The sequence below is a fragment of the Platalea leucorodia genome, assembly GCF_965183815.1.
Source record: "Platalea leucorodia genome assembly, chromosome: 25".
NCBI classification, from domain to species: Eukaryota; Metazoa; Chordata; class Aves; order Pelecaniformes; family Threskiornithidae; genus Platalea; species Platalea leucorodia.
The window spans coordinates 772,519-787,813 of record NC_138847.1 but is presented as its reverse complement, the minus strand read 5'-3'; the positions used below and the strand labels follow the sequence as shown (position 1 = coordinate 787,813).

Here is a 15,295-nt window from a genome sequence, read left to right as displayed (position 1 = left end):
GGTGAGCCAGCACTCCTGGGATGGGGCTCTGGCCTGGGCTAAGGCCCTTTCCCAGCTGCTGCTCCCAGCATAGCGGGGTCTGTAGCAGGGTCAGGGGCTCTTCCTTTCCCTTCCTGACACAGCCTCCGGTGCAGTCCCAGCCCTGTGGTTCCCATAGCACGGGCGTGGCTGGACACTCTCACCTTGGACTCTTGGATGTGCCTGGCATAGGAGATGCCCAGTGCTCCTGGTCAACACAGCAGGGCTCAAGGGGTGAAAAACCCATTTCCCCCCGCCCACAACCAGCCCTGTCCTGTGACAGCCCCCCACCACAGTGACGTGACACCTGCAGCAGAGCCGTCTCTCATATATGGTCATGAATGGCACTGGAGAAGTTCATTGGAGGGCTGGGCTGTGTCGGAGGGGAGATAGCTCCCGATAATGTCTCAAAAGGTCCTGCTGCTTTGATTGGCTTGTCCTGTAGCTGGGCTGGGATCTGCAGAGATATATTGCCCTCCCGTCATCATTGTCCCCATGAGTCCCCAGGAGCTGTGGCAGGGAGTGTGGCGCGGCAGGGATGTGCTGGCAGGGCAGGAGGCTCCGGGTGGGCCCAGAGGGACTCCTGTCCCCTCAGATGCTGTGGCTGCTCCTCTGGGTACAGCTGTGCAGAGGTAAGTGCCAGTTCCATTGTCCCACAGCCCAGGGCCAGTGGGTACCCGCATGGTCGTCGGGATCTGTCTGGGAATGGGGTTGCTTTGCAGGTGCTACTGAGATGAGGGTCAGAAGGTGCTCAAGTCCATGGACCCTGTGCCTGCCTGTCTGGGTGGGAGAGTACCTCCTTTCCAGGGCTCCGGTGTTGAAGGCAGCCTGTGCCTGGCTGGATTCATAGACAGCCTGTCCTAGGGCACCCTTTTGGGACCCCCTGTTGCCCAGCACTGTGCCTCTGGAGGCGGTGGTGGCCTAGCTGGTGACGGCAGCACTCAGAGATGCCCAGGGCACTGCCAGCCTCTGGGGTACCCCGGAGGGTTTGTGTGCTGCTGAATGCCCCCTTGTTCCAGGGGAGCCCTGACCCCATGAGGGCAGTTTGTGCCCCGCAGAGAGAAGGGGACGGGGGCATCTGCATAGAGAGACATCCTTCCTGGGGGGCCCGGCCCAGTGCAGTGGCCCTGACACCAGGGGCGAGGATGGGATGTGGGTGGGGGCATCATCGGAATTGTCTCGGTGGGAACCTGGAAAGCCCTGGGGGTGGGGGTGGTTATGGATGGTGCTGGGGCTGGCGGTTTGCATGGGAAGCTGCAGGCCTGGGTACACGGGGCTGTCCAGGGGTAGCTGGGCTGGGGAAGAGAGGGTGCCCTGTGCTGGGCACAGTGTGCAGGTGTGTGTGGGGAGGGGGCAGGCAGCCGTTGGGGTGGGAAAAGGTGCCTTGTGTGGTGGGATGGCGAATGACCCAGCAGGGCCAGAACTGCACACAACCAGCCTTATGCAGCCCATGAGGATAGAAGGGACCCCCACACTGCCCTGGGGGCAGCCTGGAGGGGAGAGGGCTCCCACCCTGGCACCTCTGACATGGCCTGGGCAGGGGCTTCCCCCAGACCCACAGTGCTGGGGCTTGGTGCTGTGCCTGACTGGTTCCATGTTTGTGTTTGAAGGTGCTGTGGAGGTGAGGCTGGTGGATGGCGGCAAACACTGTGCTGGGAGAGTGGAGGTGAGACACGAGGGCCAGTGGGGGACCGTGTGTGGTGACTACTGGAGCATGAGTGACGCAGCAGTGGTTTGCAAGCAGCTGGACTGTGGGTCTGCTGTTGGAGCTCCTCAGTATGGACACTTTGGGCCAGGATCTGGCCCCATTTGGATGGATGATGTTGGCTGTAATGGCACCGAATCTGCCCTCTCTGACTGCCCACACGGCGGATGGGGTGAAAATAACTGTGTTCATGCTGAGGACGCTGGAGTGATGTGTTCAGGTAACAGAACAGCCTGTTCCTCCGCTTTGGGAATGTGACTGGGAAAGGGACCTTGGGTGTGCCCTCAGGGAGCAACAAGTGGGCACCGGATCACTGCCCAATGTGATCAGTCGCACTGCTGAACTGGGACTGTCATTGCTGGTGTTCCCAGGCCCTGGGAAAAGCCCAGAGGGAGCCTACCGCAGGACGAACTTACCCGGCCACAGTGTCTCAGCCCCTCTTCAGTCAGTGTCTTGGGCTGCAGATGAATCCTCCATCCCTGCCCCGGGTTTTCCACTGATCTCCACTGGTCTCCACCCATTCTGCCAGTTCCCAGCCAACAATGCTGAGGGTCCCTGAGCTGGAGAAACCAGGGGGGACTTGCTTGGCACTCCACACCTTGGAGGAACGGCATGAGATGGCTGGTCCCCCAGGTCATTCCCCTTGACAGGCATGAGTACCTCAACTGAATCAAAAGGGCTTTTTGGAGAGCATGAGTGCTGGGCCCTGGGAGAGGAGCAGGGTGGCACACAGCCCTTCGCTGCCTGTCCCCGGGGCTCGGCTGTGTGGTCCAGCACTGCGAGGCTTAGGAGCCTGGCAGCTGCTTGACTCTGGCTGCTCCCTTCTGCATCACGGCATGCACAGGCTCGTACTGGGAGGTGCCTGGGGCTGTGACAGCCCCACAGGGGCACGGCCCCATGCAGGCAGCGCTGACCTGCTGCCCAGCCTCTCCTGCCTGCCCATGGTTCCCCACACTGCCCCGTGAAACAGAGGCTTTGGCATCATTTACTGACTCTCATCTGTGCCTGCTGTTACCCTCTGAGCCAGCATGAGCCCAGGGGGGCATGCGGGTCTCCTGTCCCTCTGCCTGGCCGTTGGCCTGGGACCTCTGCACCTCTGGGCAGAGCACTGTGTGCCTGGCTGAGGACACCCCCTCCAAGCAGGCATCGGAGGGGTCTGGACAGGCACCAGCCATGGTAACAGCCACACCATTGCTGTGCTCTGTGACATCTGCCCCTCACAGGAACCTCCCAATGTCCCAGAACTCCCCTGCGAGAGGGGTGCATTTCTGGCTGCATCAAGGTGATGGTCCTGCCTGATCCCAAGCTCTGGAGGGGCTGAGCAGGCTGCAGCAGTCATTATCATGTGGGCCAGTTCTCCCAGACCCAAACTGCTCGCACCGCTGCAGTGCTGGGGGGACCATGCCGGGCAGCACAGGATGCCTTGTGCAGCAGCAGGTTGTCTGAGCAGTGCCTGGTGCTGCGACAGACACGTACCCTCTAGAGCTGTGATGGTGTAGAGAAGAGGTGCAGGGGGGCCTGGATGTGTTTGTGTCACCAACACTCCCCCAACAGCTTCCCCTGGGATGTGCAATGGGCCATTTGGTCACGGCTTGCTTGGAGGTGATGTAGGATGTGGCCATGTATCTGTCAGAGGGCTCTGGGAACTCCCAGTTATTTTGTTTTTTGCCAGGATTTGTCAGGCTGGTGGAAGGGAAGAGCCGCTGCTCAGGACGTGTGGAGATCCATGACGAGGACCAGTGGAAAACTGTCTGTGACTCCCACTTTGGTCCCAAAGCTGCTGACGTGGTCTGCAGGGAGTTGCAGTGCGGCGTGGCCCTGCCTGTGGCTGGGGCAGCTCACTTTGGAGAAGGGATGAGTCCCATGTGGGATGGAGAGCTGCAGTGTGTGGGGAATGAATCCCTCCTCGCCTCCCGCCCCAGGGGGTCCCCCAGGGACCAGCCCTGCACCCACATGAACAGCGCTGTTGCCACCTGCACACGTAAGGGTGGGGTGCTGAGCTCTGGGGTGAGCTCCAGCCTGAGGGGGGCAGGTTGTGCCTGTGGAGACAAGGGACCTGGGGTGTCTGTTCCCATGGGCTGGCAGAGAGGTGACCTTCCTGGGGGATCCTAGACAAGGGCAGGGCTGGGCTGATGCCCAAGGACAAGGAAGGGGCATGGCTTGGGAGCGCTCACTGGGATCATCATGTTGCACCAGAGGGGACACAGAAAGGACTGCGGGTAGAGGATGAGCTGGGAGATGCCCAGGGCAGGCTGTGGTGCAGGGGATCTCGGGGCCCTGGGGAGAAGCAGCAGTGTGTGCTTGGGGGAGCCCTGGTGGGGGCAGGTCTCTTCTCAGGGTGCTGTCTGGGGAGGGGTGTGTGCCCTGGGTGGGTGTGGGCCGGGGGCAGGTTGCAAGGGGCCATTGTGGTAGAAGGAAGTGCCAAAGTGTGTGGGGCCACAAATGACCCAGCAGGACCGGAGCTGGGCATCCCCAGCCTTACACAGCCCATGGGGATAGAAGGGGCCCCTGCAGTGCCCCGGGGACAGCCTGGAGGGGAGTGGGCTCCCACCCTGGCACCTCTGACTGCACCCGGGCAGGGGTTCCCCCAAAGCCACAGTGCTGGGGCTCGGCGCTGTCCTGACTCATCCTATGTCAGTGTTTGAAGGTGCTGTGGAGGTGAGGCTGGTGGATGGCGGCAAACCCTGTGCTGGGAGAGTGGAGGTGAAACAACAGGGCAAGTGGGGGACCGTGTGTAGTGACGACTGGGACATGAACGATGCGGCAGTGGTTTGTAAACAGCTGGACTGTGGGTCTGCTGTTGGAGCCCCTCAGTATGCACACTTTGGGCGAGGATCTGGCCCCATTTGGATGGATGATGTTGACTGTAATGGCACCGAATCTGCCCTCTCTGACTGCCCACACGGAGGATGGGGTGAAAATGACTGTGGTCATGCTGAGGACGCTGGAGTGATGTGTTCAGGTAAGGGGACAGCCTGTTCCCCACCTCTGGGGCTGGGACAGGGAAAGAGATCTGGCTGTGCCCTCAGGGAGCAACAAGTGGGCAGCAGAGCATTGCCCAATGTGGCCAGTCACACTGCCGAGCTGGGACTGTCATTTCCCCTCAGGAAAGCCCAGTGGGAACCTACCCAAGGATGCCCACACTCTTCCTGGCCCCTGAGCTGGCCCAGATGAATCCCCCACCCTGCCCTGCATTGTCTGTTGATTCCCATCTTTCTCCTCATATTCACCCAGGACCTGCCTGGCAGTGCCAGGGGCCAGGTCCCTCCAAGACAGGGGCACCAAGAGTGACTCATGTGGCCACCCACGGTACTGGGGAAGGGCATGGGATGGTAGCTGCTTTGGGGTTGTGCTCCCTGGCAGGCACAAGTCCCTTGGCTGAAGCAAAGGGGTTGCTCGGAGAGGAGGAGTGCTTGGCCTGGCCTTTGGAGCAGGGTGGCATGTGGCACCTCGTACCTCTCCCAGGGTCACCCCATGAGAGCCTGCCCGTGGGGACACGGTCCCATCCAGGAGTGCTGACCTGCTGCCCAGCCTCATGTCTGTCCCAGCCCCTGCCTGCCTTGCACTTCTGGATTTGCCAGCATTGACTGGCTCTCCTCTGTGCTTGCCCTTGCACTGGGAGCTTGTGTAAGCCCAGGGCTGCTCTTCTGTCCGCTATCCTGCCCTCTGCCCGGCTGTTGGCCAGGGACATGAGCATCCAGCAGTGCACTCTGGCCAGGACTGAGGACCTTTTTCCCCAGCAGGTGCCAGAGCAGGGGTCTGGCACAGACACCGACTGCAGGTTCAGCCTCACTACACTTGTGCCCTGTGACATGTCCCATCTAACAGCAGTGCCCCAACAGCCCAAGACCCCCCTGGCAACAGGCCATGTTTCTGGTGGCACCAAGAGGTTCCTCATGCCTGGCCCTGGGCTCAGTGGGGCAGAGCGAGCTGCAGCAGCCAAGAGCGCCTGGGCTCATTTCCCTGGACCCCAAGTGCTCTGGGTGCTGCAGTGCCCAGGGACCAGTGCCGGGCAGCCCAAGGTCTGTGGGGCAGCAGCAGTTTGTCTGAGCAGTGCCTGTGGCAGTGGGTTTGGGAGGGAAGCAAGCCCACAAGGGCTGGGCTGATTTCTGAGGAGCGGCAGGCGGGCCCTGCTCTCTTTTTGCCATCAGCACCCTGTGAGAGCAGCTGGGGTGGTCATGAGGCTTTTTGCCTTTGGCCACCTTGGAGATGAGGTGGGACGTGGTCAGGGGAGTGCCAGAGGGCTGTGGGAACTCTCGGGGGTCTTTGGTTGCTGAGGGATCTTGCTGGCTGGTCAGAGGGAATAGCCCCTTCTAAGGACGTATAGCGACCCATGACGGGGACCCTTGGAAAACTGTGTCTCACACTTTGTTCCCAAAGGCATCAACATGGTCTGCAGGGTCTGCTGCGGGTCTGCAACAGACACATACCCTCTAGTGCTGTGATGGTGTAGAGAAGAGGTGCAGGGGGCCTGGATGTGTTTGTGTCACCAACACTCCCCCAACAGCTTCCCCTGGGATGTGCAATGGGTCATTTGGTCACAGCCTGCTTGGAGGCGGTGGGAACTGCCAGAGACCTCTCAGTTGTTTTATTTTTTCCAGAATTTGTCCAGCTGGTAGAAGGGAAGAGCCACTGCTCAGGACGTGTGGAGATCCATGACGAGGACCAGTGGAAAACTGTCTGTGACTCCCACTTTGGTCCCAAAGCTGCTGACGTGGTCTGCAGGGAGTTGCAGTGCGGCGTGGCCCTGCCTGTGGCTGGGGCAGCTCACTTTGGAGAAGGGATGAGTCCCATGTGGGATGGAGAGCTGCAGTGTGTGGGGAATGAATCCCTCCTCGCCTCCTGCCCCAGGGGGTCCCCCAGGGACCGGCCTTGCACCCATGCAAACAGCGCTATTGTCACCTGCACACGTAAGGACTCAGGGTGGGGTGTTGAACACCTGAGCTGTGCTAGGGGTCGGGGAACAGAGCAAAGACTGTGCTGGGCCGGGTGTGAGGACAGGAGGGGTGATGGGTTGTCTGCAGCATGAAAATAGTGCAAGAGAAGAAAGGCATGCTGTCCCTCTGGCCTCTGCACCAGCTACTGAGGGTACAAGAGCACCAATCCACCCTCAGTCCTCCTTCTCTGTCCCCAGAGTACACAGGGTTCAGGCTGGTGAACGGCAGCACGGCGTGTGCAGGGAGGGTGGAAGTCCAGGTGCTGGGGACCTGGGGGACCCTCTGTGCCTCCCGCTGGGATCTCTCGGATGCCCACGTTCTCTGTCATCAACTCAACTGCGGGTTTGCTGAGTCCATTCCTGGAGGAGAGCGTTTTGGGAGAGAGACTGGCCCTGTCTGGAGAGACTCATTCCACTGTGACGGGACTGAAGCCCACCTGGGACAGTGCCCAGTGATCACCCTGGGGGCCTCACCGTGCTCCCATGGGAACAACGCCGCTGTCATTTGCTCAGGTGAGTGCTGGGAAAATGCTGCATTAACTCCATTTGCCCTTTGTGTGCAACACGGCCACCCGAAGCATGGGTCCCATGGCAGTACCAGGCTGAATTTCTCCCTGGAGAAACCCTTGCTTCCCCAGGAGCCTTCTGGAGGGCTTTGCCTGCTCACACTGACTGCTCTGCTGTGGGAGAGGAGGGGACTGAACGGAGGCAGTCATCTGCCCCCAGGGCAGCGGCTTAGGCCCTGGTGCCACTGGCAGGCCTGGGCTCCTGTGTTTTTCTGCTGTGGGATGAGCCCAGGACAGGGCTGCAGGGCTCTGCTCCATCCCTCGAGCTGCAGACAACCACATCCCATCCCCACAGAGAGCCCTGCAGAGCCTCCTCCCACCACCCAGGCAGGAGCTGCCTGGGTGCCCCCAGCAGCAGCAGACCTGGGTATGAGCTGCAGAGTAGGCCAGGGCTCTGTCCTTGCTTCTTGTCAACACAAGCCTCAATCCTGTCCTGTGTGGTTGGAGAATTCCCCCTTGCCCTCCTCCCTGAAGGGTGCCATGTTCCCCGGTGCCTCCAGTGGCTGTAGCATCTCTGCTCTCCCCAGGCTCAGCCGGCTTTGCATCCCTGCGGCTGGTGGGTGGAGGAAGCCGGTGCAACGGGCGAGTGGAGATCTTCCAGCATGGGACGTGGGGCAGAGTCCTGGATGACCAGTGGGACGTGCGAGAGGCCAACGTGGTGTGCCGGCAGCTGCAGTGTGGACAGGCGGAGACAGCCTACAACCCCCCAAAGCCTGAGCGAGGGACGGGCCCCGTAGGGCTGCGAGGGGTCCGGTGCGCAGGGCACGAGGCCAACCTGACCCAATGCAACACCTCCCTGCCCGAGAGTGCACTGGCGGCAGGGGTTGCGGAGGATGTGGGAGTCATTTGCTGGGGTGAGCGGCACTGCACAGGCCCCCCAGATGATGGGGTGGGTGGGCAGCCAGCCCCTGACAGCAACTGGGGTTTCTCCCCACTGCAGGGAGCCGGCAGGTCCGGCTGGTGAATGGGGCTGGGCGCTGTGCGGGGAGAGTGGAGATCTACTACCAGGGCAGCTGGGGGACCGTCTGCGACGATGGCTGGGACCTGTCTGATGCTGCCGTCGTTTGCCACCAGCTGGGCTGTGGAGGGGCAGTGGAGGCGGCTGGCTCCGCTCGGTTTGGGGAAGGCTCTGGGCAGATCTGGCTGGATGGCACGAACTGCTCCGGGGATGAAGCTGCTCTCTGGGACTGCCCTGCCAGGCCCTGGGGGCAGCATGACTGCGGGCACAAAGAGGACGCAGGAGTCATCTGCTCAGGTCTGTGGTGGGACGCTGGTTCCTGGGGAGGCCGGGACGTGGGGAGAGCTGGGCATGTCCAAGGCTGTCCCTGGCTGCCTCTGAACTCCTGCCTGAGCCCATGCTGCAGTCACCCATGCACGGGCACCCTCAGTCCCGCTGGGGGACACTGGTGAGCTCAGTTGTCCCCGAGTGATAGCAGGAAGTGTAGGGGTGTCAGTGCATCAGGGACTTCTCTCTGCCCCTGGGTGCAAGAGGGATGTGCTGGCCATGCCCCTGCCTGGCTGAGGGCACGGGGGGTGCAGAGGCGTCCCCTCTCCCACAGCCCCAGACCAGCCTGTTCCCCTTGGTGCCTTTCCTTCCAGAGTTCGTGGCCCTGAGGCTGGAGAACAGCGACGGCTGCTCCGGGCGCCTGCAGGTTTTCTACAATGGGACGTGGGGGAGCATTTGCTCCAACTCGATGACTCTCGACACGGTGTCGCTGGCATGCAAAGAACTGGGCTGCGGGGATGGAGGATCCCTGGAAACACGCCTGCCCTATGGCAGGCTGTCTGGCCCTGCGTGGCTGGATAACGTGCAGTGTGGGGAGAAAACCAGCTCCTTCTGGCAGTGTCCTTCCACTCCCTGGGACCCACAGTCATGTGAAGACCTGCGAGATGAGATCCACATCACCTGCAATGGTAACCCTGAGACACTCGGGCACCAGTGTCACCCCAGCTCCTGCTCCCCGCTGGGCACAGCCAAAGGCAGAGAAAGAGCTTGGAGGGGCTTTTCTTTCCATGTCAGACCCTACTCCTGCCAGTGGCACAAATGTGACCCCAGCCACACACGTCCAGCAGCAGTTGCCACCCAGGTTGCCAGCAGCGCCTGGGGAAGGCAGAGGCATCTCCAGGTGAGGTCTCAGAAGAGAGCAGACAGGGTTCAGAAGAGTCTCCCCTCCACAGACACACAACTGCTGCTCTGTGAACCAGGGACCTTTAGGGGCTGAGCAGCCAGGGTCCCCCTAGACCTGCGCGTGTCCCCTGACTGACTGGGATGCAGATGCTGCCATGACCAAGATGGTACAGGGAGGCACAAGTGGAGCTCAGCCTCGCTCTCTTCTGCACAATCCCAGCCCCCTTCACTACAGGGTTTCTTTCTTCAGGGCGACACCCAGAAATGTCCCCGGCCCCGTTGGCCCCATGCCCCAACTCCACGAGCTGCACAGGTATTGAGCTGCTCCTCTGTGTACCCTTCTTGTCTGGCAGGGCTCTGCCTGCTGTCTGGGTGCCATGGGAGGTCTTTGCCTTCTCCAGACAGGGAGAAGATTCGTGCCGTGGGAGGCGAGGACGGGTGCTCGGGCAGAGTGGAGGTCTGGCACCGCGGCTCCTGGGGGACGGTGTGCAACGACTCCTGGGACATGCAGGATGCCGAGGTGGCCTGCAGGCAGCTGGGCTGTGGCCCTGCGGTGTCTGCCCTGAATGAGTCCGCATTTGGGATGGGGCAAGGCCCCATCTGGCTGGAGCAGGTGGAGTGCCGGGGGACAGAGCTGTCCCTGCAGCACGGCTGGGCCTGTCCCGGGGATGGCGGTGCTTGCCGGCATAAGGAAGACGCTGCTGTGCGCTGCTCAGGTGAGTGGCAGGGCTGGGACCTCTTGCTCAGGTGTTGGCAGGGAGCTAGAGAAGGCCGTTCACCCACTTGGTCCTGGCATGGCCCCTGACCTCCCAAGAGCGAGACCATTCCTGCAGACTGCAGGAGCCTGCCAGGTGGGGAGCAGCCTCAGTGGAGCTGGGTGTCCTCAGGCCACTGCCTGTGGGGCCCTGCAGCCCCAGGGCTGTCCCCTGGGCTGCCTGTGCCATCCTGCCTGCTGCCCAGAGCAGAGGCTGTGGGCCCTGTCCCGGCCTCCCTTTCTAGCACTACTGGAGGGGCAATTTGGGTGGGGTGTGTCAGGGACATCTCCAGACACACCCAGGGCGTGTTGGGAAGGAGGCTCCCCAGTACCCGCACACCCGTCCTCTCAGCCCAGCTCTCCTTTTCCTCCTCTGCAGCTCCAGCCAGGACAGCACCATCCCCACCCTGAGCAGGTAACTTGTCCTCCCGCCCGAGGCTGGGTATCCCCAGCACCAGGCTGTGACCCACAGCTGGATGGAAGGGGCTCCTTGCTGGGGTGTGAAGCTCCCAGGAGGAGGCACTGGGGTGGTGGTGGGAGAGTTGGGGAGGGCTGTAATTTCCTCAGCAGGGTGGAAGCTTCCCCATTACTCAGCCCTGGGGTCTTCCAGCCTCTGCTGCCTTGAGCGATGGGAGTCAGGACTGGTGCTGCCCCCACCTCTCCCAGGCCTGGTGTTGCCCCTTCCATGTTCTTGCCCATGCAGATCCTACCCGGGGTCGTTTGACCAGCAGCGGGAGAGTCTCAGTGCCCGTCATCATCTGCATCATCCTGGGGGCCCTTCTCTGCCTGCTCCTGGCCCTCCTGGCCAGGCAAGTGCTAAGCACTAGGGCTGGGCGCAGAGGTGGGTCCTTCCATAGCAGTCCCAGGGACCATGCCTCCTGGAAGGGCTGTGGGGTTCTGTGGGGTGTCACTGAGGGGTACAGGCAGAGCTGGGGGGATGAGACTGTGTGCTACCAGCTGTCCCATGCACCACCCCATTGAGTGCCTGGCCATGGGGCACCAGCAGCAAGGGGTGGAGAGAGCCCAGAGGCGGGGGGAGGTAGTGATGGGGCGAGGAGAGAAATGGCAGAGTGGGGATGGCCAAGGCTGGCAGTGCTCTGGGTAGTGCTGGAGGGGGCTCTGGGGCAAGGGAGATGGCAGGAGGAGCATGGGGCAGTAGAGTCCATCTCCATGGTGTCAGGCCCCCAAGCTGTCCCTCTGCCCATCCTCGCCCATCCCCAAGCAGGGCAGGGGCCCTGCTATAGGCCCATGGGGCAGATAAGGGGCAGCTCCGGGTGGAGAGGAAACATGGGAGCTGCTCCAAGGTCAGACAAGGGGGGAATGACGCAGGGGCCAGAGGGGCATGAGCGCTGTCTCCGAAAGGATGATGCGAGGGTGACGCTGCCCTAGATAATCTCCACAGCAATGTTGCCCTCACTGGGGATGTGGCGGCCGTGCCTGGACAGTGCAATGGGGCTGTGCTGTCGGACCAGTCCTGGGCTGGCCAAAGGAACAGGTTTGGGGGAGCACAGTGGGGTCCCATCGCCCCTCTGCCTGTCCCTGTGCCAGCCTTTCCTCTGTCCCCAGGCTCCAGGAGGGCTCAGGAGCTCTTCCCCGAGGCCGTGTATGAGGAGGTTGGTTACAGCCCAGTGTGGGAGAAGCAGGCAAGGTTTGGTCGCTCAGGTGGGTGTGGGTCCTCCCTGCAGGCCCATCTGCAGGACCCTTTTCCCTGGCCCCAACACAGGGCTGATCCCCTGAAGCCTCCCAGCCCGTGGTCCCTGCAGCGCTGGGGCCGTGTGGTCTGTGGGGGGAGCATCCGGGTCCTGGGCCCAGGAGAGGAGCTTCCTCCCAACCAGCTTTGCCCATCCCAGATGGACAGCCCCTCTCTTCCTGCTCCTGCACCCCATGTGACACCCAAGGAATGAGGGAAGGGGCTGTGCTGGGGCAGCTCTGGGAGCACCTTTGAGACGGTGTTTGTCCCGGGGGAGCAGGGTAGATTCCCAGCCCTCCTCCCCATGCAGCCCCAGCTCTCTGGGTCCCCCTTCCCCAGCAGCGCTGACCATGAGACAGGTCCGTGGGGCTCGCTCCATAACACCCTCTGTGCATCTCGCCAGGCTCCTATTCAGAGGAGTCCCTGACCCAGCTGCAGCCCTCCCCTGGGGACAGCGAGGAGGAGGAGGATGGTGTGGGATCAGCACCAGGTAATGGAGGCAGGAAGGGGCTGATCTCCCTGCAGCCATGTGATGGACAGAGGTGTCACTGAGTGTCACCATCACAGATGGGGAGGACATGGGCGTCTCCTGTGGTGCTGCCACCACCAGTGTGTCAGCCCTGTGTCCCTGTGCATCCTGCTGTCCTCTGCTCTGCAGGATGTGTCTTCTCTCTGTCACCAGCTGCCCTCTCCTTTCAGATGTTCTTGTCCTGCCCGGAGGTGACCCAGTGGATGGCTATGATGATGCCAGGGAGGTTTCTGACCCTGGGGAGGATCGTGCCCCTGGACAGGGAGCTTGGGAAATGCCCGGGGCACCAGAGGACGGAGCAGGGCCCAGGAATACATGCAGAGGTGAGAGGGAAAGATAGCGCTGCTGGTTCCTGGGGGACCATCCCAAGTGGTGCCACCCAAGTCGCTACCGTACTGACACCCAAAGCTCCTGGGAAGGGGAAACCTGACCCAGGAGTTTTCCTTGGAGGGACTGGGGTGGGAGAAGGAGCTGAATGTGGGGAGGAGTGGGGAGGAAAGTGATGTACAGACCCCATGCGGCAAACTGCGATGTCCTGCCTTGCTGTTTGCAGGGAGCAGCCTGCACTCCCGGAGAAGTGCTGGGGTCCCTGGAGCTGAAGGAGACACCTCGTCCGTGTCCCTGGGGAGCATGGGCTATGATGATGCTGAAGAGGCGTCTCTGGCACATCCCCGTGAGGACACAAAGGCTGTGACAGTGGAGCTTGGTGCCCAACAGTCCCTGAGCCCCAGGCCAGGAGAGCCCATCCCTGCTGTGCAGCTGGGTGCAGGCAGGAGGGAGGAGAGGCCTGTGCAGCTGGGAGAGCTGTGAGCACCAGGGAACCATCTCCCTTTACCACGGGCAGCAGAACTGGCTGGGAGTTTCCTGTATTTTTATTCCCATTTTCACACTGTGCATCCATATTGGTTCCTATTAAAAGTCTCTGGGGGCTTTAACCCAGAGCTGCTGCTTGCCTGCCCAGGTGTCGGGTCATCTCCCTGAGGCTGATCAGGGGAGCAGAGAACAAAGCCACAGTGGTAGGGAAGGGGCGCGTCTCAGGGACAGCAGGCTCGGGGTCAGGCTGTGGGGCTGCAAGAGCCCCTGGTGCCTGGGGAATAATCCTGCTGACAGAGCCATTTCCATCCTGCTGGCCACAGGCAGTTTCAAGTCAAAATGGCTCTAACAATGGTTAAGAGGCAGCTCTGCTCCACACTGCCCCAGCACAGGGTGCAGAGCCACTTTCTGGGACACACGGGGCTGGAATTCCCTCTCCTCATGCTCTGCCAGGACCCCAGTCTCCATGGGCTGTTTCTGCTGCCTTGGGCCCTCGCAGACCCCGAGCACTCTTGTCACAGGCACAGAGCTGCCTTCTTCCTGAGCAGGGGCTGTAAGGCCCCACGGCAGCCCTGGGACCCCCTTCTCCTGCTCCCCTCCAGCCCCCACCCCTGCCCTCCTGCTGCCTCACCAGGGGTGTCAGTTTGGATTTGTGTCGGGGCAGTACTTGTCTGCAGGTACGGGAGGGATGGGGGCAGGAGGGATGAGGGCATCTTTCCCTCAGCACTGTTGGAGGGCGGAGGATGGAGAAAGGATCTCCACGAAACGTGTGCTGCAGCCAAAAGCCGTGGTCTGGCCCCTGGCCTGGAGAAGGGCCCATGCAGGAGGATGCTCATGTGGGCACATTCCCATGGCAGAGGAGATTTTGTGTCCCTCCCCTAAAACAGGTGCTGCCGGGAGCTGAGCCTGAGTCCCTCTCCCTTGGCTGGGGCTTTTGCCAGCCCCTGCGCCCATGGACAGAAAAACCTCTTACACAGGAGACAGGCGGGGAGAAGGTTTGAAACTTGGGCAGGACCTAGAGCCTAGACTGCCTTCCCTGCTCCCACTGGTGGGTGTCCACGCCCCTCCAGCTCTTCCCTAAAAGGCTCCTCTGCTGCAGGCTGGAAGGTGGGTTGGCTCCCTGTGGGGAGTTGCTGCAGCTCAGTACTGCTGCCAACAGCAGGATCTGGCCCTAGAGGAGAAGAGGGGAGGAGGCGGCTGTCGCCAACATCCTCTCCGACTTCCGCATTGCCCCATTCCCTGCTGGGAGCTCCTCCACCCCTGGGGGGACCCTGGGGGAATCTGGAGGAAGCCCAGGCTCACACATCCCTCTGCTCCATACCCTGGAGCCTTCCTCCTGGCAGCTGCCACGGGAGAGCAGTGTTCCCAGGGCGAGACTCCCACAGTGATTGGTGATATGCATGGACATGACAAACATGGCCTCCATCCCCTGGAGAACTTCCACTGGGATAAGCTCCAGCCTTGCATCTCAGAGAAATAAGGTATAAAAGTGAAGTAAAGAAGAAGAGGGGAGTGTTATCTTCTGAACACAGGATGGTGGGTCCTATGGGCAGTATGGAGACTCACCTGCAGACTCAAGGTGCCCCAAGTGGGGATCAGGGAGATGAGCCCAGTGCCTGTCCCATGGCACCTCCCCACCACCTCTGCCCTCACACAGGTATCATATTTCTCCCTTACTCTGGCACCTGGTACAGGTTTGCCTCCTCTTCCTCAGGGAGGTAAGCTACAGGCCTGGTGTGCTTGAGGGAGCAGCAGACCTGAGCAGAAAGAGCCCATTTCATGGCATTTTTGGGACCTGAACAGTCTGGCCCTGTGGGCGGGGTCCGTTCTCTACTGCAAAGCAGGATTGTCACTGTGCCCCAGATCTGTGCTTGCTCCTGCAGCTCCTGAGGACCTACCTGAGGGGGGTTACAGTCAGACCCCCAACTCTCAGCACTGCTGCCCCACGCTGGGCAGAGCATGGCTGTGGAAAGCCCACAGGAGGGCAGCCTTATTTCTCTTAGTTTGGGCTCACTGTTCCTGGGGGCTGAGCACCCTGCAGTGAAAGGCTGTGTCTCACACTCCGTTTTGGTTGCGGGTGTTTTAGCTGGGAGACCAGCCAAGGCACCATCTGGCCCTTCCCACCTGTGCACGGCTGTGGACAGGCCTGTGCCTCC

At 61.5% G+C, this 15,295-nt stretch overlaps 1 protein-coding gene across 1 annotated transcript; it reads left to right on the top strand.

Annotated features, from left to right (window-relative positions):
- Positions 1-1,612: 1,612 nt before the first annotated feature.
- LOC309600797 (scavenger receptor cysteine-rich domain-containing protein SCART1-like) lies at positions 1,613-10,518 on the top strand (the record flags this gene model as incomplete). Its single annotated transcript, XM_082333384.1, has 6 exons — positions 1,613-1,943; positions 6,858-7,172; positions 7,759-8,079; positions 8,166-8,480; positions 8,825-8,947; positions 10,487-10,518. 6 exons carry the CDS (start codon positions 1,613-1,615, stop codon positions 10,516-10,518), a joined length of 1,437 nt encoding a protein of 478 aa, XP_082189510.1.
- Between the last annotated feature and the right edge of the window lie 4,777 nt (positions 10,519-15,295).